Here is a 22,780-nt window from a genome sequence, read left to right as displayed (position 1 = left end):
ACCCCACGTCCGAAATGCAGTAGTGCAGGTCAATTCGGACAACACAACAGCCTTGGCGTACATCAAAAAACAGGGGGGGACGCACTCCTTCTCCCTGTACGAAACAGCAAGGGATCTTCTGCTGTGGTCTCAAACAAGGAAGATCAGTCTTCTCACCAGATTCGTACAGGGAGAAAGGAACGTCAGGGCCGATCTCCTGAGCAGGAAGAATCAACTCCTGCCTTCCGAGTGGACCCTCCACTCAGAGGTATGCCAAGACCTGTGGAGAAGATGGGGCAGACCTCACATCGATCTCTTTGCAACAGCAAAGAACGCAAGAATCGAACTTTACTGCTCCCGATCTCAGACCCAGGAGCAGTATCAGTGGATGCGTTTCTCCTAGATTGGACAGGGCTAGACGTCTACGCCTTTCCCCCCTTCAAAGTACTGGGACAAACCCTCAAGAAATTTGCTATCTCGGAGATGACAAGAATGACGCTAGTAGCTCCGTTCTGGCCCGCCCAAGATTGGTTCACAGAGGTACTGGAATGGTTGGTGGACTTTCCAAGAGCACTTCCACAAAGACAAGATTTGCTCAAACAACCCCACTTCGACAGGTATCACAGAAACCTCCCCGCTCTCAATCTGACTGGCTTTCGACTGTCAAAAGTCTTGTCAGAGCGAAGGGGTTTTCGACAAAAGCTGCTAAGGCTATCGCCTCAGCTAGAAGACCTTCGACCCTTAAAGTCTACCAGTCGAAGTGGGACGTCTTTCGCCGGTGGTGCAGGAACCAGAAGTTTTCCTCTTCCAGTACCTCTGTGACTCAGATAGCAGATTTCCTAGTTTTCCTCAGAGAAAAATGCGGTTTGGCAGTATCTACTATCAAAGGATACCGAAGCATGCTGGCTGCGGTGTTCAGACATAGGAATTTAGATCTTTCGAATAACAAAGATCTTCATGATCTATTAAGATCTTTTGAATCTTCCAAGAAAACTTCGAACGAAGTTCCAAGTTGGAATCTGATGTGGTTCTTCGTTTCCTGAGGTCTGCTAGGTTTGAACCACCACATTTAGCCTCCTTCAAAGATCTCACGAGGAAAGCTCTCTTTCTCATGGCTTTACCATCCGCTAAAAGGGTTAGTGAGATTCATGCCCTAGAAGGAAGGGTAGGTTTCAAAGGAGATTCCGTGGTTTGTTCCTTCCTTCCTTCGTTTTTAGCAAAAAATGAGAACCCCTCAAATCCTTGGCCAAGGAACTTTGAGGTTCGTGGGTTATCTGCCCTAGTAGGGAGAACCTGAAAGAACTCTTTGCCCTGTTAGGAGTTTAAAATACTACCTTCAGAAGAAGAAAACCCTTAAGGGCATTGAGGACAGACTATGGTGCTCTGTAAAGGACCCCAGCAGACCATTGTCGAAAAATGCGCTGTCTTTCTTTATTAGAAGTGTTGTGAAAGAAGCACATAGATCTTGTAATGAAGAACATTTCAAGCTCCTAAAAGTCAAGGCTCATGAAGTGAGAGCAATTGCCACTTCCTTGGCCTTTAAGAAGAATATGTCTCTTCAGAATCTGATGAAAACTACATTCTAGAGGTGTAATTCAGTATTCGCCAACCACTACCTAAAAGACGTCAGTATTACGTATGACGAGTGCTTCGCGTTAGGCCCGTACGTATCGGCGGATTCGGTGCTGGGGCAGGGAGCTGGAACATATCCTTAGTAGTTTTTTCCCTTGTTTTTTTTGTTAATTGAGTTCATATGGTTGTATGAAAAATGATGCAGGTAGGCATCTTTTTTCGTTTCGTATTACTAATAACTTTAGTTTGGTTAGGTGATCGGATTTGGTTTGAAGCTCCCTGCGTTGGTAGTGGACAGGTTCTGTCATAGAAGAGGGTGAACCCCCATTGACATGATCCGACTTGGATTCTACTAAGTAAGCGGATATCAAGTCCCGTTAGTAGACCCAAAGAGTCTTTTCAGCTGTAGGTCACGCCCTCGCTGTAGCTCTTATGGCTATGCAGACTAATAGACAGTATCTATGAAGTCTTCAGCCTAAACAGGTAAGAACCAAGGTTATTTTTATCCTACAAGAGGTGTTGTTTACCTTTTCTTTGTTATTTTCTGTCTTGTACCCTCCACCAAGGGTGTCAATCAGCTAAGTATATGTCTGACAGGAAAGTTCATGTACAAAAATGATATTGTTATTTTACAATAAAGTTTTGTACATACTTACCTGGCAGACATATACGATTGATGGCCCGCCCAGCCTCCCCTCAGGAGACAGGTATAAGAGAGAAAAAATCTGGCAAGAAAGGTATGTTGGTTCTTACACCCGCTTCCCAGCGGCGGGTAAGGTAGATCACCTGACCTACCTGTCGCGTTAGCCGCGAGTTTTGAATTCTGTCGTGACGTCAGAGACGTAAGCTAAGTATATGTCTGCCAGGTAAGTATGTACAAAACTTTATTGTAAAATAACAATATCATTTTCAGCTAATTCTTTAGGTTCAATGCATATTGGCTCATGATAATTTAGTACTAAGAGAAACTGAATAACATTAACAAGTTAGCCTAGCGTACACAATGATAGATACCATGGTAAATCGGACTCGGATTCGGACCAATATCGGCATAATTGAGTGATAACTATCAGGCTGCCGACGCCTACATATAATTATGGAATAAAACATAATGAATATGCATCTTTTCCGTGAATATTTTAAAAATTATACATTACTTTATCCTATTATATTGTATGTATTCTCATATTACATATTGTATCATAAAACACCAACAAAGCAGTCAATGTTTTTGTATGGAAATCAGCTGATGGCAAATACAAGTCTATTTTGTCGTATTTAACTCAATTCGGAGTGAATTGTTTTGCTTCTAGTTAGCATAAAAGAATATCTAAATACTTTACTTATATGAGACAAGGTCATCATTTCATTATAAGACGTGTTAATTTTAAGTTGAAATATTAATTTAATATGTCTCAATGGGAACTAAATTATTTGTTTCATTAACAGATTGCTTTGTGGGCATGTTTATTGTGTAAGGAAAATTATGTGATTCCGTTCGCTATTTTCGCTTGATTTCTTCGTATACGAGCTTTACCGTTACATTATCTTTTATTGCATGAAAACAGCAGTAAACTGTATTCTTTCAAGACCTGAAGTTTTGAGTAAAATTATTTTCTCTCAACTTTATCTACGGTTGTGTTTGATCGGATAAGTTTACGGGAGTTTTAGCTTTGTTACCAATGCACAGTAACAGTCATTAGCAGCTCGAAAAGTGTTCTCAGCTTTAGCTACAGCTTTGTTTAAATTTAACTATGTTTCCTTGCAGATCTTTGGTCTATAGCAAACAAAATTATTAACTAAAAATATATCGGTCCTATCATTTTACAACATAACTGAGGTAATTGTTTACTATCGTACAATGGTTGAAATACAAGCCAAATGGATTTTGTTATCCAATTTGGCTGTACTTAGCAAAATGTTTCTCAGTCTGTTGTTCATGGCTGTACACATTTACCAAACGAGTAAAACTATAAAACAAAACTTTCATAATTCTCTTTTGCTGTTTTTTTAAACTTATTTAACTAGAAGATGGGATAAAATTAGGGTAATGTAATTTGGTCTCTCTCTCTTGCTGCCTGGTTGTACGCTGCTGGGCTCCACCTGTTATGGGTGAAATTTAAAAATATTTTCAAAATACTGTTGTATCAGTATTAATTGCTAACCCCATCGTAAAATTGGATTATCATAAGACGAATTATTGTAACTAGAACGCTACCTGTATCTGTTTGGTTATTATTAGTAATATTAATAAGCATAATAGGATGTATTATAGGGTAAGGGTTACTAACATTGTGAGGGATATTACCATTTACTATTATCATTGTAAATTTATATACTATACTAGATTATTAAGGAAGGTATTTGTGTTTGTTTCAGACTGTAGTAATGTAGTTGAGTAAAGCTTGGGAAGCTGCAGCTTAGTGGTTTATTGTCACCACATGGCTTCTCCTTATGAGGACATAGTTTCCATCAACATTGTGTTCAAGAGAAGGGCAACTCGTCTGCACTACTTTTGGCGTTGGATTTTCTTGGTAAATTCTTCACTTTTCTTCATGTGCACATGTACTGGGGAGGCCCTCTGGTTGCTGAAGGAGATGAAGGAAGATATTTTCTCCATCTTCGCCTTCCTCTTTGGTGTTCACTACCCATCAACAAGCTGGGTTTTATTCCAGTTGAGCTTCTCTTCAAGATCTTACAGATCTTGGCACCTGGTGCTCAATTTCCTTGGATTCAGCAAGTTGGAGAGGTAACCCGAGTCTGATATTAGTCTAGGAATTTTTCCAAACGAGTATTTTCTCCCTTGTGTCTTCGGACACTTGGGTAGAACGAACAACCAACCTTCGACCTGTTTATGGCTTGTTTGCTTTCCCGATTTCTTTGATTTTGTAGAAATCTAAGACTCATAAGGATGTTTCATACGTTTTCTTCAAAACTCTGATTCATTGTTTCTCTCCAGTTTGAAGTAACCTGGAAGTTTCTACAGTATACCCTCAGCCTGTTCAAGTTCAGCGTAGGATGACAAGGCTCCAGTTTAGAAGTCGAAGGTGCTCCCCTCTGAGGTTGCTGTTCCAGGGCCTCCAAAACATTCTCCTATTCTAGAGACTTCAGCTCATCTCTTCTTCATCCCCATGGACATGTTTCTAGTAACAGTTGTGGACATGAGGCTGTTGTCAATCGTGTCTCTCATCATAGTACTGCTTCTTCATTCTGTGACCTAGAAGTCTAGGCGTTTGTCTCCCCAGCTCGTTCTTCTGGGCGTCCTACTTTCGTTGTTCGCCTTCCAGAGTCAAAGAGTGTGATATCCCAGATGTTCTTCACACGTGCTTTGTTCAATGTCACACCATGATTCGTTACACGATCGTGTATGTGTTTCATTGCGTGACTTATTCATGATTCATCTCACGTCCAAGTACGTGATTTGTTGCACAACTGTGTACGTGATTTGTCGCACAGCTGCATGCCCAGTTCTCCCTTTTCAAAGGTGAACTCAAGATCTTATTCCATCATTCAAGAGCATAGTCCTTCTGGTGGAAGAGGATGCCTTTTGACCACAGCAAAAGACTGATGGGAGTTCCCTTGGTAGCTTCAGACAGATGCTCCATGTGTTCAACATATGAGATTGATCTCTAACTATTGCGTCTTCCACAGCAAGTTAGTGGATTTATTTGATCAAGCCCATATGGCCTTCATTATGGGAATTGAAAGTCTTTGTGTTCACCCAAGACTTCAGGTAAGAAGAATTCTCTTTTCATTGTTTATTTACTTTTTAATTTTTCCTACAAGATTATTGACTTGACTCCTCCTTTTGGAATTCAAACCTACTTAACTGACTAGGTACTGAGTCTAAACCAAGAAGCTTCAAGCCAAAGGAAGGATGAAACTACCTTAACCTAGCTCAGCTTAAGTATTTGAGTTCTTAGCCTAGCAAGTGGTAGAGTGCTTAGCCTAGCCTAGCGAGTGGCTGGTTTTGTTTGTAAGGTGATTTTATGTTGCATGGAACCAGTGGTTATTCAGCAACAGGACCAACAGCTTGACGTGACTTAAGAACCACATTGAGAGTGAACTTCTATCACCAGAAATACACATCTCTGACTCCTCAATGCAATGCCCGAGAATTGAACTCGCAGCCACCGAGGTGGCAGGCCAAGACCAAACCGATCATGCCACTGAGGCGCTTAGCAAGTGGTTGCGTGCTATGCATAGTCTATCTTAGCTAGTTCAAATCTACCTAAACCATCTTAGCCTAGCATAACCTAGTTTAGTTAGCTTGAACCTTCCTTTCCAGCTTAGCTTACCCTAAATGGTTGAGTTCTTGCATAGCAATTGGTGAAATTCTTACCCTGGATTAGCCTAGTTAGTCCAAACCTAACTTTTCCATCTTACACTAGCTTACACTGAGTGACCTAGTTCTAGCCTAGATTGTTCAAACATCTCTCTCCATCTTATCCTAGCTTAAGTGTTAGAGTTCTTAGCCTAGCATAGCTGGTTTGAGCTTATGTTTATCGGACTTGCTCTCTGATTTCCCAGAGCATGTTCTGCTGCTTTAATACTGCAAGATTTTCCCATGCTTCAAGAGTTGGGTATTGGGTTAGGTTAGGTTCGGTTCAGATTGGTAATGTACCTCAATATCCTAGTGTTCTTGTCTCTGCAGTAGTTAAGATCCGTCTTAGCTCCGTGCTACGTTGCTCAGGAATGTCGCGATGGTGGTTCCTTAGTGAAAAAGGGGCGGGGGGTATGTCTTATTGTCATAGGATGTCTCCTCTGTTGGAGATGTTTGGCAGCTCAAGGACTTCTCCCGTCTGCAATGCAATTACTTTGACAATGCACAAGTTGACAGTAGGCTATTTAGAACGTATCTGTACTGAGCATTTTGTCATTGGACATCCCCTTGGGTTTTCCTATTATCTCTTCTGTCTACTTGGGAAAGACCCATGTTAGATCTCTAATCTATGACAGGAACTAGAGGTCTTCTATTCACAGTCCCAGAATTGTTTGTTGGAGCAGACTTCCCCTTTCAGCCTTTTGGGAACTTTCTGGGAGGTTGAACGATAAGAGTACCCTCACCTACCTTCCTCGAATCTTCTCAAGTCCCAGGAAGTTGTGCTCGGCTCCAACACTGATGTGGACTTGGTTGTCCTGTACAGTAATACCCCAAACTTACACGAATCGATTTGCACGAATTCACAATAGCGCGAACATTTGCGAATCCTCCAGAAGCACTGCAAAACCCTGCAAAAGTGTTTATGTTTAATTCATTATGTAAATTTATAAGATTGAAAGATTTCATGTATAAAATATTTATTAAAAATGTATTATTTTTATTTTTGTACTTGCATAAATATGATATACAGGTAATTACAGCACCTACAGTTAGTGCATATATGTACTTTTACAAGATGCGATACCCATTCACAAAGTTACTGCGCTCTCCAAAGATGATATCCCTTCAGAAACTTGTTTAATTTCTTAAGTACGTACTAGTGTATGTACTACAATTTAGTATAAGTTTTCATGCTTTCAAGTGTAAAATCAGTATGGAGATTTTGTGTATGCTATTCATATTTTTGAAAATAATACAAAAGCAGTACATAATTCAGTGTTTGTCACTATATATGAACTCCATGATCAACTAGGAAAACATATCAAACATAACAGAGTTGTCGTTGTTAAAATTATTATCTTAACCTCAGAGAAAAGTGCTGGTACAATCAGTATGTACTATGTTACGTAATTACAGCACATTCAGCTAATGTACTTTCAGAAGATGTGATCCCATTCGCAATTTTTAAAGATGATACCCCTCCAGAGTTTTACCTCACATGACATACGTATTTCTCTCTCTCGTTCATACTTAGCTCTCACACTAGTTCATGTTTTTGAATTGATTGAATTCTACCTTCACCCTCTGCAAACATTACGTATGTACATACATGTTTTATTTATTTTATTGAATTGTGTATCTTCGTTATGACTGACTGATGAAGTTTACCTAGTGACTCAAAGAAAACTTCTTTTACTCTGAGGAAAAAAGAAAATGGCATCCCATGAATTAGGGGTAACATTTGTATGTGTACAAAAATGGATATGTATGTATGTAGTAGTTACTGTAACTATTTTTATGCCAACCAGTTATTTCTTTTTCAAGGGTAATGTATTAAACTAACTTTTAAATCAAATTATAGTAACTTTAATTTCATTTTTAAAGTTAGCTGAATACTTAGGGAGCACGATTAGGGTCATTTAGTGTTCAAACTAGAAGTAATCATTTATTAGCATTTTTAGAAACCATGCCAAACTTATGCGAAACTTCCCCTTGCGCGAGGGGGTCTGAAAGCTAACCTCACGCAAGTTCGGGGTATTACTGTACGCTCCGTGCCCCCGAAGCCAAGAGCTCTCCGAGATGAGTACCCCAACCTTTCGGAGGAGGCTCATGAGTATAGGAACAATTCAAAGGGGTAAATTAAGGACAACTACCTCTTTTCAAGCTCCAAAGTCTTTGGTTAACCCTAGAAGCACCTTAACACCAAGCTGAGTGGCTGAGAGATTCCTCCCAAGCACAACCTTCTTCGCCAGTTTCTTGTGGAGAGGTGCCACCAATCAATGGGATCTTTATCTCTTCATGTCTGGAGTTGATCCAGTATCTCTTTTGGGAGGGCTTTCCTGCAGAACAGCAACTTAGATGTAAGGCTATTATTTCAGACGATCTTTCACTTTCACTTTCTTCTGCTTGAAGAGCATTACCTACAGATCCTTGGACACATTTTCCTTGGGTCCAGGGGTGGCTGTTCAACAAGTATGACTCATCCTGTGCCTGGCAGGACAGTTTGTATCTGGCCTAAGATGATTGTGTGGAGTAGGGAGTGAGGGAGTTGACTGCCCTCTTTTCTCCCCCTTTTCTCCTTCATTCCTACAGGCAGGTGAAGAATAGACACATCATAGGCTGGAACTGGCATGATGCAAGTGAGCGTTGCAGCCATGATATTACCGTACAGCACTTTTCATGTTCCATGCAACATGCAAATCTACTTGTCTCCAAGAGGGGAGTGAGGAGTGGTGACAAACCCGTTTCTTGAATAGATACGTATTCTTTTGGACTTCCATGAATACAATGAATCTGGTCATGTTTCATTGTATTTGAATGCAGTGGACTGAGCGTTAGATATCCATATACGTATCTAACCTCTCAAAGGCCTTGGTCTTCTTTAGCAATCTCATTTCCAAGAACAATGATCAGGTGTGCCAAACCCCCAGTCGGTTCAGGATTCTTATACCTCCCTCCAAATTATGAGTCTATTCTATTGTTAAGACAAAAGGTTTGTTCGCTTAGTTAAATTGCATTTTTCATAGCTAAACTGCCCACCTCTAGCCGCCCCTCTTACGTTTCATCCTGGGTTGGAAGAAAGACTGAGGGGCCCCAGACACTGAATGATTGTCTGTATCATTCGCAAAAACATTGTGCATAGGCTTGTCTGAATGCAAAAGTGGGTGTTGTTTCGTATCTGAACGATCTCAGTGGGGATTTGTCACAACCAAATTGCTGGCTGACTTATGTCTGTCTTACACAGGTCGTTCAATGTATGTGTTTGTCTGCCGATATAATGCTATCGTACACATCTCTTCTAGAGATGATGCCATGTCTTCCTCAGACAAAATCTTTGTTCAGACTGAAATCGATGCGGAGATTGTTCATACTGTCTGAATAGTGTGTGTGTTTGTCGATAACGACAATCGTTCAGTGTATGGGGCCCTTGATCATCACTGGATTCAAGTGCACTCTCAACTTGCTTTCACCTCAGCTATGCACTGGTTGCCAGATACCACAGATTCTTTGCAGTTACAATCTTTGTTTTTAACTGGTTTCCTGCTGACGCAGAAGATTTATCCTATTGTCATGATCTCAGGTTTGTTAGTTATGAAAAATACAAATTGATTCAAAATTTGTCATTTTAGCCATCATTTTACCTTGCACATCATAATTCTCATCTAAGCAACCTGTTTGTTGAAGTGCAGCATTTATACTATTACTGTACTTCTGGTTATTTTACAGGACTGTGGACTAGTCTTATCTTCAGAAGCAGAAGGCCGTGGATGTTATCCTTTAGATGGACACGTTCTTTGCAAAAGCTGTAATGCCCGACGAGTACAAGCCATAACATCGAAAGTTACCACTGACCTCTAGATCATATATTAATGGCTTTCTTCCGTCGTCTGTCTCTCTTTACGTAAAAAGTATATATAAAAAGTTTTCAAATTCACATTGCCATTCATAGAAGTGATGGATATGGATTTACAGTACAGTATATAATTTTCAGAAGTAAAGTAAACCATTAAGTGTGTTTATTTGTAATATGTATCCAATTCTCCAGTCATTTTACTTATTACAGTACTGTACATACGAGTCGCATGTATCCATACCATAAGTCAATTAGATTTTAATTTTATCCCTGAACATCTGTGACCAATAAGTATATACTTAATGGTTTCATTACCAGTACTTGTATCTAAGGTCTATATACTGCAGGTCTGCCTACATAAAAGTACCAAGAGTGGTGGTATGTATGATGTCATTGATACCATACCTAGACAATACTACATAATTGACTTTAGAATGCATCTTTTGTTAACTTTATTTGATAATTTACTATTTCAAGTTATTTTGTTCTTTGGCTTTTTAATTCCAGCAAAAACTCTGTATGAATAATGCTTATGTATAAAAAAAATTTGTGATAGTGATTTGTCAATTCCAGCAAAACTGTGTATGAATAATGCTCATGTATCAAAGAAAAATTATGTATTCAATAGTAATTTGTTGTCATATAATAAAAACAATTCTGAACTAATTGTTTTGTGATATTGTGTTGGTGCATTTAGTTCAGACTAGCATACATGTACTTAGACCAAAATTCTCACATTACTCATGCAGTAAAAATGCAATAAAACATGCAAAATGATAGAAACAAACTTTTATTTTGAATTCAAATGGTTTATTTAAATAAGTTTTACATCAATATCACATGCAGCTAAAAGCATATCTATTATCATGCTGACATACAGGTCTCTAGTGTACTGACCTACTGACCAAGATTCATGAATATGAGAGAGAGAGAGAGAGAGAGAGAGAGAGAGAGAGAGAGAGAGAGAGAGAGAGAGAGAGAGAGAGAGAGATTATCTTGGTATGGTGTGTTATCACTAATAGTCAAACAACATTTTGTAAGTATGTGATGAGAAGTAGAGGGATAAGTTTGACCCTCTTGACTGACCTGCTAAATATAGACCATCCTTTCATTGAAACAATGATGTTTTAAGTTTTTATACATTTGACGGCAAGCCATTAGCTGAAGAAGTATTTTTTTAAAGTCAATACCTCTTCTATTTTGCAAATGCAGAAAAGTACATAGGTATGGCATCCTTCAGCTGGCATATGTTAATCAATTTTTATTGTATTTTGTATAATCTTTTTAATGAATGACTCAACCCATTTCATAGGGTAGTTATACCCTTGCCTTACATTGCAAATTATTTTAATCTAAATAGACTTTATATAAACTTAGGTTTGTAGTATGAAATTCATGTACAGACTTTTCTTTTAAGCAATGTTTTTATTTTATTTTTGCTTAGATGTTTATTTAACATTTGATTTTTCAATAAAATGTCTACTTTCATATTAAAACATCTTGATTCTTATTGATCCATATACATTGTAATTAATTCATGTAAGTAATTGTAAAGTGAATTATTTAGCATGTAGAATTTAACTTTGCTCTTTTTAGTCATACATAATCATTCCTACTCTCCTAGCTCTATCCATGTGTTGCTTATGCTTCAGTCTTCACAATATTTTTGCAATTTCATTTTGTATGTTGTGACTGTACTTTTTTCATGTTCATTGGCTCAGTGTTTGCTATTTATAGATTGGATGTTTAGTACAGAGTTATTTGTTTGTCATCTACATTATTTGTGACAAGAAACAGGTACACTGGCAGTTTAAATACATTTGCCAAGAATTTTTTGAGAAATTGGCTCTTTATTTTTTAACAAAAATTTTGCATCATAATTCCAGGGTTTCTTTTCACAGGAGAAAAATACGTCAAGGAAAGGTTACTTATTATTTCTTAAAGAAGTATAATTTATTATGATTTAGACACTTTAGTTTGATTCTTGAGAAACAAAACATTCTATCCTCATCCATCATTGAAGGAATTCATTATTGTCATTCTATGTTCAGTTTTGTGAAAAGCATAACCAGCGTTCCTAACCATTATCTACCACGTATCAGTATACTTGCATTTTGTATCCCACATTTCTATTACACACTGAGTACTTTTCAGTATTGTTTCACATAAAATTCATGATTTGTGAAAGTGGTAAGAGTTTGTTTTGTCTTCCATTCTGGATGTACTAGGTGTAGGATGTGAACTACTGGTTGCTAAAACAGTATCTAAGGCATTGCTATTTTTAAGATAGTTTTGAAAGAACTATGATCCATGGTGCATAAATTATTACTATATAGTTGTCAAGTTTGCTGTTGTACAGAACAGTTAATAGATTTCTACAATGCTGAAGTCTCTTACACTCATATTTTGAGAGATTTACTAATGATTATAGCACTAATAAATTCATGTTTCTCCCTTCATGCATGGTGAAAGTAGACAGGTACAGTTTGTGTGTTTTCTTGCTGAGGTGATGAGGCATAATGTCATCAGAAATTTTTATTAATAGTGAAATTGAAGCACAACAATGCAGTATTGTAATATTGAATCAAATTTTTTCCTCAAGGAAAATAATTAGAAATTGTGTATAAATTTTCTGTGTTAGCCGCTTAAGAACATGTGTTGCAATGCATTATTTATATCAGAAAAAAGAATTTCTGGATATTTGTTTTGTTTTACAGTAATGTCAAATGTGGAATTAATGTTCATTTCATCTACTAAGTAATTGGTGATGTCAGCTTATCAGAGATATTATGTGAGTGGTAATGAGTATATTATAAAACTTCAGTTCAGTATTCTTTATGTAATTAGAATCTATTCACTATATTAAAATATACAGAACTACACATGAATGTGATGTTAATAACCTTTTAAAGATTATAAGGGTGTACTTGATATTTTACATTAAATTAGGTAATTTTGCTGTGTCCAGTTTATTTTTGCATTAGTACTGTCTCTTGGTTATAAGTGTAATCAATAACCTATTAATGAATTAATCCCCATTAATTTTTTATACATGGCAGACTGCTGGTATACTATACTAAATAATTTGCAGTGATTGTGTTCCATGTGCCCTATTCTACAGATATATGTACTGAAAGAGCCTCCACGATGGTGATAGTATGTTGTGAACTATATTGTGCTCTACAAGATAATACATTAAAAGGAAAAAATATTTATACGAGGAACAAACCTTCCAGTCTTTACGTATGGGAAAATCTCTCTAATGTAGCTAGTGCCCTATCTACAGATATATGTACTGAAAGAGCCTCCATGATGGTGATAGTATGTTGTGAACTATACTGTGCTCTATAAGATAATACATTTCAAGAGAAAAAAATGTTTTAACGAGGAACAAACCTTCCGGTCTTTATGTATGGGAAAATCTCTCTAATATAGCTAGATCTGGTTAAAAATAAAACCAGAATTGGTCCCATCAGTGTGTCAGCTAATGGGGAGAGAGAATAGGCAGAGCCTGACCTCTTCTCCCCTTCATATATGTTGTGAGTCACCAGTTATCTCTCAAACTGTCTTCAAGCAAAATATGCATTGGCCTTTCTAGCATAGTTTTCTACACATTTCCTGTTCTTTCTACACCCTGGTGGTCTGGGTTTTCTTTGTGTTTTATGTGTGTTTCTATGGTAAGAAGACTTTGCCTCAGAGAAAATGCCCTGGAGTAGCTGACAACCCATGCTTTTGTTATCTTGCCTCTCTTGAAACTGATCCTCATTAAACTAGTAGCAGATGCAGATCTAATTGTTGCAATGTAAGTAGCCCCTGTTCAGTGTTGTGACTCGTCTCCGGAGAAATGGAAGCATTTTGGTGTGAAGAAATACAAGAGGAAATTAGCTATTCCATCATGGGAAGACTTTGAGCCTCCAATGGTGTCGGGTGCCTCCATTCCTTTGTGTTCTTTCTCTCCTCCACCAGAGTTCCTCAGTGGACAAGTGGGTTACGTACTCGCCTACCAATTCGGTGGTTCTGAGTTTGGTTCTCCACTATGCCAACGTGGAATGAGTGGAATTTGTTTTTGGTAATTAGAAATTAATTTCTCAATATAATGTGGTTCAGATCCCACAATAAGCTGTAGGTCACATTGCTAGGTAACCAATTGGTTCCTAGCCACGTAAAAATATCTAATCCTTCAGACCAGCCCTAGGAGAGCTGTTAATCAGCTCAGTGGTCTGGTTAAACTAGGATATACGCAACGTAACGTCTCCTTCGCCAGATTTGCTTCTCAATGCATCATCAACTCGTGAAGATTTTACTTCTCGTTCTTCTATTGGTTCGTCTCTGTTAGTTCAAGGAGGAGTCTCGGTGTTCATGACCACAGAAGTCACAACGCCTGATAACTTAAATCATTCATTCAAGGAAGGGTCTGGGAGATCTTACGATTGATTTAGCTACTACTGTTCTTTCGGGTAGAGGGATTGTCAATCATTGTTCCCTAACCCCCACACCCCGTGAGAAGGTAGGCAACTTCCCCTTGACTGTTGTCACAGGAATGGATGAGGAGAAGCTATCAGAGTGCTGGTCTTCACTAGGACTTCCTGCGGTGCCCAACTTTTGGGGGCCTACTGTCCTTCCTCTTGTCTTTCCGTCTCCCAAAGTCTGTTGCCATGTCAGTCTCTACAGCGTTGGTGTCTGTGAATTTTGCTTGCATGTCTACAGCTGTGACTTCCTCGGCCTACACTGTACTTTCAACAGCCGTGCCCCTTCCATCAGTTTCCATTCCTGGGCCTTCTATGTAATCTCATCCTGACTCTCGTGATCAAGCCCTAATGGAAAGAGTCGAGGGTATTCTTCTGAAAGAAGTTCAGCCATTCCATTATAAAGAAACCAAAGTAGAATCATAGTAGATCTCAGTCTTCCTCATCGTCGTCTTGCAGTCATGTTCTTCATTGTCCATTCGTTCCATTCCACCAAGGCATTGGAGGAAGAAGGACTTCACGGCCCCTCCTTGCAAGAAGTTCCACAGGCCCTCTTTGGATTCCCTCTCCATCTCTCCTTTGTCTGAGGGCCAACTGTCCATCTCCTACAGTTGATTCTCGGTGGGTCCATCATGATCATACCGTCACCTCCAAGTTTATAACTCATCTCTAGCTGCCCCTCTAGGGTTACTCACCATTACAGATGGCCAAGCACCTGTTAAGGTTCACAGTCATACGTCTTCTACCTTAGCTTCTGATGAGTGTCTAATTCTTCTTCCACTAGCCCTGCTCAAGACATGAGTGTTAAGACCACAGTTGTTAATAAAGATGACAACGCAGCCGTAAAGAAGTCGACTTCACACCTGAGGGAACATTCTAGTGATTGGAATCATTCCTCTCTCAGAGCAAGTAGTCCATGGAGCAGTGCGCGGCCATGACCATTCTCCATGTAACGCGAGTCCTTCTTGTTCGCAGAACTAACTGCAACCGTCCTCTCCTGTAGCACACAGGCCACTCTCTCGGTCTTCTGTCCGGGACCACTATCAAGACTTGATTGAGTCCATCTTGTTTATCAGAACGATAATAAACCCAAAGTGTTAGGCCCTGACTGTTCTCGTGCTTCAGTCAGTAGTAAATAATGATACACAGGATACCACCGAAACAGTCGACAGACCAGATCAAGATTCTCGTAGCCTAGAAGGTCCTCTCCCCCTCAATGCCAACAACCAAAACTTCTTAACTGCTTATGCAGAAGTGGTGGAACTCATTCATGGGTACAGATTTAACAAAAGACTATGGCTATCAGTTCAGATTTTCCTTCGGGTCTCAAATCCCTTGTGGGGCACAAGAAAGACGATGGCATCGTTAGGGTTGCATCCTTAACCAATTGAATTCTCTTGTCTGTGGATGGGACAACTTGCTTCAGTCTAGCAGGTTATTTAAGTTGCTCCCTCCTCCTCTTCCACAAAATACACATTTTTATGTTACCCCAAACATTGTATTAAAATCAAGGAAGTGGATCCAAACCTGGTTCACCTAGGCCCGGGTCTTTTTTTGTTATACCAAATCTGGTCAGACGGCACCTCTTTTACACACCAAGAGTCTGCTACAATGGAGTGACTGCTGAGTCATCAGGGTCAAGTCTTGGGAACATAGTGCTCACACCTGAAGGTAGCAGAAAGGTTTTTCCATCAGTGGGGAAGGCCCATGATAGACCTTTATGCAAACTGATACAACATAAAACTAGAGGCGTTTTGTTCAATCGTTCTGGATCCTCCAGCCACAGCAGAAGATGCTCTGCAACATCCTGGGACAATCTGGACATTTATGCCTGATCCACCAACTAATCAACAGGTTCTTTCAGAACCTCAGAATGACCTTAGTGGCTCCCTTGTGGCCACATGCCGAGTGGCATCCCAACCTATTGGCCCTGCTGACCAAGGTGCCAAGAGATTCCCCCATGGCACAACCTTTGCCAACCGCACCTCAACAGATTCCACTGATCAGTAGGGTTCCTGTCTCTTCACGATTGGAGACTATCCCATATTTCCTGCGAGGGAGAGGCTTTTCTTGCAGAGCAGCAACAGATGTCTGGCTATCTCAGGAAATCTTCTACAGCTGTGTAACGGGAAAAGTGCTGTTTACTGTGATTGGTGTCATCAACAGGGTTTCTCGCCAGTCGGACCTTCTATTTAGCTGACTCAGTTTCCCTATGTGCAGAGAAGCTGCTTTCTTTCTCAATCATTAAGGGTTACAGGGGCTGCTCTAGGGATTGTTCTATGCCTGAAAGGGGTAGACCTTTCCTCCTCATGGAAGATCTCCGCTCCTCATAAGTTTTGAACAGTCCTGTTCCCCAAGTGAACTTAAACCTTGGTCCTTAGCAGCCTCACTCATGCACCATATGAATCTTAAAGGGGTTCAACAGAGACATTTGACCCTCAAGACAGATTTTATATTGGCCTTAGCCTCAATGAAAAGAGTAGGAGAACTTCATGGCGTCTTTTAATGTCAAACAATCAAGGGGTTGGGGGTCCAATGCCTTTGAATTTGTCCCAGAATTTGTAGCCAAGACTCAAAATCCTCCGGTTCTCAGTAACGGTTTCGAGTTCTTTTCGATCACCTCCCTGAGAGATTTTGTTGATAATGATCTAGAGGACTTCCTTTTATGTCCTGTTAGGTTGTCGAAGACTTTTGTTAGCAATGGCCAGAACAAGAAAGAAGTGTCCATGAACATCACCTCCTTTTGATTACATGAAGTAATTAGACATGTATACAGCAATTCTTCTAATGTAGATGCCAATACAGTGCATGTAAGAGCTCATGTTAGGGTATTGAAGGCTGGTATGTGGGTTCATCAAACGACCTTCACTTCCTACCTATGGGACATTGCCCATAGGTCCTTAGACACTTTTTCCTTGGGTCCAGTGGTGGCTGCTCAACAAGTTGTGTAGCTCATCCAGTACCCCCAGCAAGACAGGTTGTATCTTGGCCAAGATGTTGGTTGTGAAATGAGAATGAAAGGGTTGACTTGTCTTCTTCCTTTTTCTTTCTTCTTCCCTTCCGGCAGGCAAGGGGAGAGTTCTGAGCCATCACTAGCTGGAACTGGCTAGATACAGGTGAGTGAGCACCCATTCTATTTTCTATACTATGACTTTTCTTACATAATACAAATCAAGTCCTGCCTTCTCTCTCACACGGGGAGAGAGGGATTGACAATAGAACAAAGTTGTTGTCTACCCTTAGTTTTCTTGTCTCTAACAATAGATCAGAGGCATATGATTCCTTCCTATGCTCTAACAATGATTGACCAGGAAGTGAGCCCTGGTGAGCCAAACCACCAGTAGGTTCTAAAGCTTACTTTGTCCTCCAACCAAAGGTAAGTCTCCCCATACATGAAGACCAGAAGATTTTCTTCATATATAAACAAATGACAAATTTTTAATCAATTTGTATTTTTCATAACAAACCTGAGGTCTTTAAATGGATGATGGCCCACCTCAATCCACCTCTCATACAGTTACCTGGACTGGAAGATAACTGGCGACTCACAGCGTATGCCAAGGAGAGACGAGGTCAGGCTCCACTTATTCACTCTCCCTATTAGCTGATTCACTGAGGTCAGGCTCTACCTACTCACTCTCCCTATTAGCTGATTCACTGATACCACCAAATCTTGTTCTATTTTTAACCATACCCAGCTTCCCTAGAGAGATTTTCACCTTATGTAAAGACCTCATGTTTGTTAGCTATGAAAAATACAATATTTATTAAAAATTTGTCATTTTTTAAACTGTTTTACTTAAAGGTTTTTTGTAAGTGAAACCAGACTAGACAAAATAAGAATAGTACATACATGGAATTATTACCAAGTAGAAAAAACAAGCATACCTTCTAGTATTAATGTTGTTTACTAGTTTGCATAAAGGATAATCAAGGACAAAATGGGTCTGCGTAAAATTAGTTATATATATGCAATTATACAGATCCAAGAACATCAAAATAAAAGCCTAAAAATTCTACTGAGGATCTAAAATTACAATATTTAAAAGTAAATTGTATTTTTCCTAACTATACAAACCTGAGGTCCTTTACATTAGGAATTAGTTTCGGCAAAGCTGGAAAATGGCCGCTAGACTTTTGAACAATGTAGTTAGGTAGTTTTACTATCATTCAGTTGGTGGGAGTCCCAGTCCCACCCACCCGAACGTGCACACTCCACTTAGCTTTTGGCCCAGGAAATAGACTGAGGGATGGCAAGAGGTGGGCCTGTGTAAAGGACCTGAGGTTTGTATAGTTAAGAAAAATACAATTTACTTTTAAAAACTCATCTGTTCCTACACAATATACAAACCCTCAGTCCTTTGCATTAGGAAGACATAACTGGAGGGAGGAATCTGAAATAAGTCTTACAGCTGACTGGAGCTTGCACACCTTGATTTTCTTCTTGGTCGAAAGAGCAAGGAGAATTGTGCCTCTGATGAACTGATCGGAGTGCGGGAACTGCGTAATCAATCATCAGACCTCTGGCTTTTTTTGAATGACGAAGGAAACAAAACCTCATAAGAAAACAAGCTGGGGTGAATCTGAAAGTTTACGACAGTAAGGCAAATATAAGCAATAGGTTTGTCTTATTGGCAGGGTCCCCTGCCCCCTTGCATGAGGAAGGGGCAGTTGCATTTATAATCTAAAAGATAAATAGAAAGGTTGCTGTATTATGACACTTGCCTCCAATCGGAGCCAATTCCAGCATGTAACGGCCAAATCCACTCTCTGCACAAAGGAAGAGAAGAAAGATGAAGGGATGGAGAAGAGAGACCAGTCACTCAACTTACACTCTAATCATCCACAACCACACATGAAGGCAAGATGCAACCTTGTCCTGATAAAGGAGCTGAGTAAGCTACATTACTTGTTGTGCAGTCACCAGAGGTCCCAAGGAAAAAGTGTTCAAGGACTTGTAGGCAATGTCCCAAAGGCAGAAGGAGGTTGAGGTGGTCTGTCGAGACCACAACCCCACCTTCAGAACCTGATGGATTGACAGATTATTCCAAAATGCGGGGGTTGGACCAAAGCCCCTGACCTTGAGCTCTTGGCCAGGGAGTACTGGTGTTGTCTACGCCAGCAGCAGAGTACACCCTTCAAATTGTCTCATGAAGCCAAAGATTTTATTACGGTCTTAAGATTTTAATTGCAACGGTGTTATGGCCCAACGTCCTGTGACTAAGGGTTTGTTACGTCTAGGCTTGCTGATCAAATTTTGACTCACACTAAAGCTCAGTTATCTCTCTCTCTCTTTCTCGTTAATTACCTCTTATAGCTATCATTACAACTTCGAGGGAAAACTGCTCTCCTTGTGAACAATAAAGTTTATTATTTCACTTATTTCGTTGACGTCTTATAGCAGGATTTTATCGATCACTATTATTATTCGCCGACGTTATTATTTCTAAGTTCTATTTGTCGGTTGGTATCACTTTTGTAACTATCGAAATGTGTCTATTTATTTAACTATACTCACTACACGTTACGTCTCCTGTATTCCACAATTGCTGGCACCAGAAATGTTAGAGACTGTAGCGTTCGTGTTTATGTTCTCTTACCTGCTTCTTTCTTCTAGATGATTCGTTCTGCGATCTGGCTCTATGTTTAAATCTTTATTCTTCTTCTAAATTGGCAGTTCTGGATTAGTAATAATAGTCTCTCAGGAGTTTCTTTACTATTGCAAAGAATACAAGTTACAGTTATACAAATTACAACCTAGAAATCTGTTTAGGACCACTGGCAAAGTCTTGCTTCTTTATTGTATGTATGACGGCGGCTGGTCCTCTCTTCTCTCTTTTAAGATTGCATCGAGACTGTGTTATGGCTGTTGCCACTCACCCATCTCGCCAGCGTCCGGTGCCTAAGAGGTTTTTACGTCTATGGTTGTTGACTAAATTTGACTCGCACACCGAAGCTCAATTTTCTCTCTCTCTCTCTCTCTCTCTCTCTCTCTCTCTCTCTCTCTCTCTCTCTCTCTCTCTCTCTCTCTCTCTCGTTATTTTCTCTGTACTAGTCTGATCATTCTCTCGTTTATGTTTTTACGCCACCCTTTCTAATATTATTTCTCATAGCTATCATTACACGTGTTGTGCCATGAAATGGCGTGACCCAGGCTTTATGTTGGCAGATGTATGAAACGTATTCAATTTTGGAATAGATTTATGTCAAATGTGTATCAGATCATATCTTAAGCACATAAATGAGTCAGAACCACAGCATTTAAAAAAAATTATCATAAAAATGCTATCGTTTGTAACTCCCAATACCTAGCAATTATAAAGAATATTATGTAGGATTTAAATCCTTCTGGGTCGAATTATTATTCACATCAATTGTTATTATTATTCACCTCAATTAATAGCGCAGTGAAACCTTTTTTAGAAAATGCCTATTAAAAAACTTGAAAGATAAAATTAGAGAAAATGCATTTTCAGGGTTTTAACATTTGTCTATCATAGGTGCTATAATAATACCACAAAGTATAGATCATTATATATCATCAGAAAGGTAATTTAATCAACTTTAATTTCGTATATAATAATATTTTTGATAAAATGCATTTTTTAGAAGTATAACGCGAAAATGAAACAAAAACGCGACTTCGGGGGTTTTGCCCCCTAAAAATTTTGATAAGGGTTCCGGACGTTGTTTTTTTTCTTATTCTTCTTCTTCTTCTTTTTTGGTAATACTAGGGAATTATGTGGTAAAAATTTTTATCTCGGTTCGACTTTAATTACCTATATGAGTTTAATTTTGGAACGTTTTTCGAACCATACCACCTTCATATATTGAGTAAGGTGTATGTTATTATTACACCACTATATATATATATATAATTAATATATATATATATATATATATATATATTATATAATATATTATATATTAGTATAAATTAGATTTGAATAGTACAACGAAAATATTTTCCGAAAATGCCCATAAAAAAAGACAAAATTTGGAAAAAACTTTATTTTCAAGGTTTTAACATCAACATTTGTTGAATCATAGGTACTATACTAACAAAGAAAAACATACATAATCTTATATCATTAGAAATGTCATTTACTCTACTTTAATTTCGTATATAATAATGTCCTCGATAAAATGCATAGTTTAGGAGTATAACTCGAAAGTCTAAAAACATCGCGATTTCGGGGTTGTTTGCCCCCTTATAAATTTGCTAGTGCGCCCGTTTTTTCGTTTTTCTTTCTTTCTTTTTGCAAATAGTACTAGGGACCTATCAGAACCCTTTGATGTAGGAATTATTTGGTTATAAATTTTTTCCGGTTCGGCCAGTTTGATTTGTATAAAATGTAGTCTTAAAGTTCCTTGTTATTTTAGGTCATTTTGAAATGCTTTAATTTCTATTCTCGTTAATATATAGTAAACCCAAAATGTTATTCTTCGCGTTCATTAAAATTAATTTGATTGTAAAAAGCTTCAAAGACAAAGTATTTGATGGAAATACTCTCCCTAATTTTTTTCTTATCTTTTCTGCACTGAATCTTTAAAGGTATCAAATAGTTTAGTTCTAAACAAAACACAAACATGGTTAAACGCATCACTCATGTTAAATATTCTTGAATATAATAATACTCTAAACGGTTATAAATGAAAATTATAAATAATGATTGGATGAGGAAGCAAAAAATAATTTTGACCAAAAAATGCTGTTCTGGCCCACTGTGAACAATGGAAGAATGAAAAACCCAACTCCTGCGTCGACATCTAAATGAAATTCGGCGACGAAAACTTAACTTAGGCCGCAGTCATTTAACAAGATTTTAATGCCATTTACACACAAAATCCAAGAAGTTACATATATCAAATTGAAGCCGAGAATTTTACCTTTAAAACGGTGCCTTAATATTAAAAATATCTTTAGAAATATGAAAGACATGAGGGTAATTCCGTGAGTTCCGGAATCTCCGTGATAGAGTTCCGACTTCCGAGGGATGAACCCTGCAAAAAAAAAAAAAAAAAAAAAAAAAAAAAAAAAAAAAAAAAAAAAAAAAAATATGAGATGATATAGATCACAGAATTGACAGACATCCGAAGACCCAGCGTGAAATTGCCACAAAATTTCATCGAAAGGAAAATCCCAACCCCGACCCCATCCAAAATTCACAGCCCAAAGTAGCTGCTGTTTCAAATCTGAATCGGAATGTTTCGCCTTTCTTTGGAATAGTAGGCTACTCTCCTCCTCAATCTGCAAAATTTGCGATTTTCCTTCCTGGATCACACTGATGCAACAATGGATTTGGAGCCTAAAGAATCCATTTCTTCCATTTCGGATGAGAGAGAAAGGGAGGAAGGAATCTTCTCCATCCTCTTCCATTCTTCAGAATCCAGGAGGAATATTGAGAAAGTAACCATAAGACAACCGAAAGAGGGAGTTAGGTGGAGAGAGATTAAGTGCTTGTCTGTGTGTGTGTGTGTGAAAGAGAGAAAGAGTGAGCGCTCACTCGTGTGAATGCTTGTGAGTACTGAGTATCAATGCTTGTGTGAATGTAACGGTAGATGGATGGAAAGAGTGTAAGGGAA

The 22,780-nt window shown here is 38.7% G+C and overlaps 1 protein-coding gene across 1 annotated transcript in view; it reads left to right on the top strand.

The window, feature by feature from the left end:
• Positions 1-12,616, top strand: part of LOC135219826 (thyroid receptor-interacting protein 6-like) — a 195,927-nt gene extending 183,311 nt beyond the window's left edge. The window contains 1 exon segment of the mRNA XM_064256924.1: positions 9,602-12,616. Coding sequence (XP_064112994.1) covers positions 9,602-9,733 — 132 coding nt within the window. The 3' untranslated portion in view covers positions 9,734-12,616.
• Positions 12,617-22,780: the final 10,164 nt, after the last annotated feature.

This window comes from Macrobrachium nipponense, chromosome 1 (genome assembly GCF_015104395.2).
Source record: "Macrobrachium nipponense isolate FS-2020 chromosome 1, ASM1510439v2, whole genome shotgun sequence".
Classification (NCBI taxonomy): Eukaryota; Metazoa; Arthropoda; class Malacostraca; order Decapoda; family Palaemonidae; genus Macrobrachium; species Macrobrachium nipponense.
The sequence above is the reverse complement of the archived record's forward strand: the minus strand, read 5'-3'. Positions and strand labels throughout refer to the sequence as shown.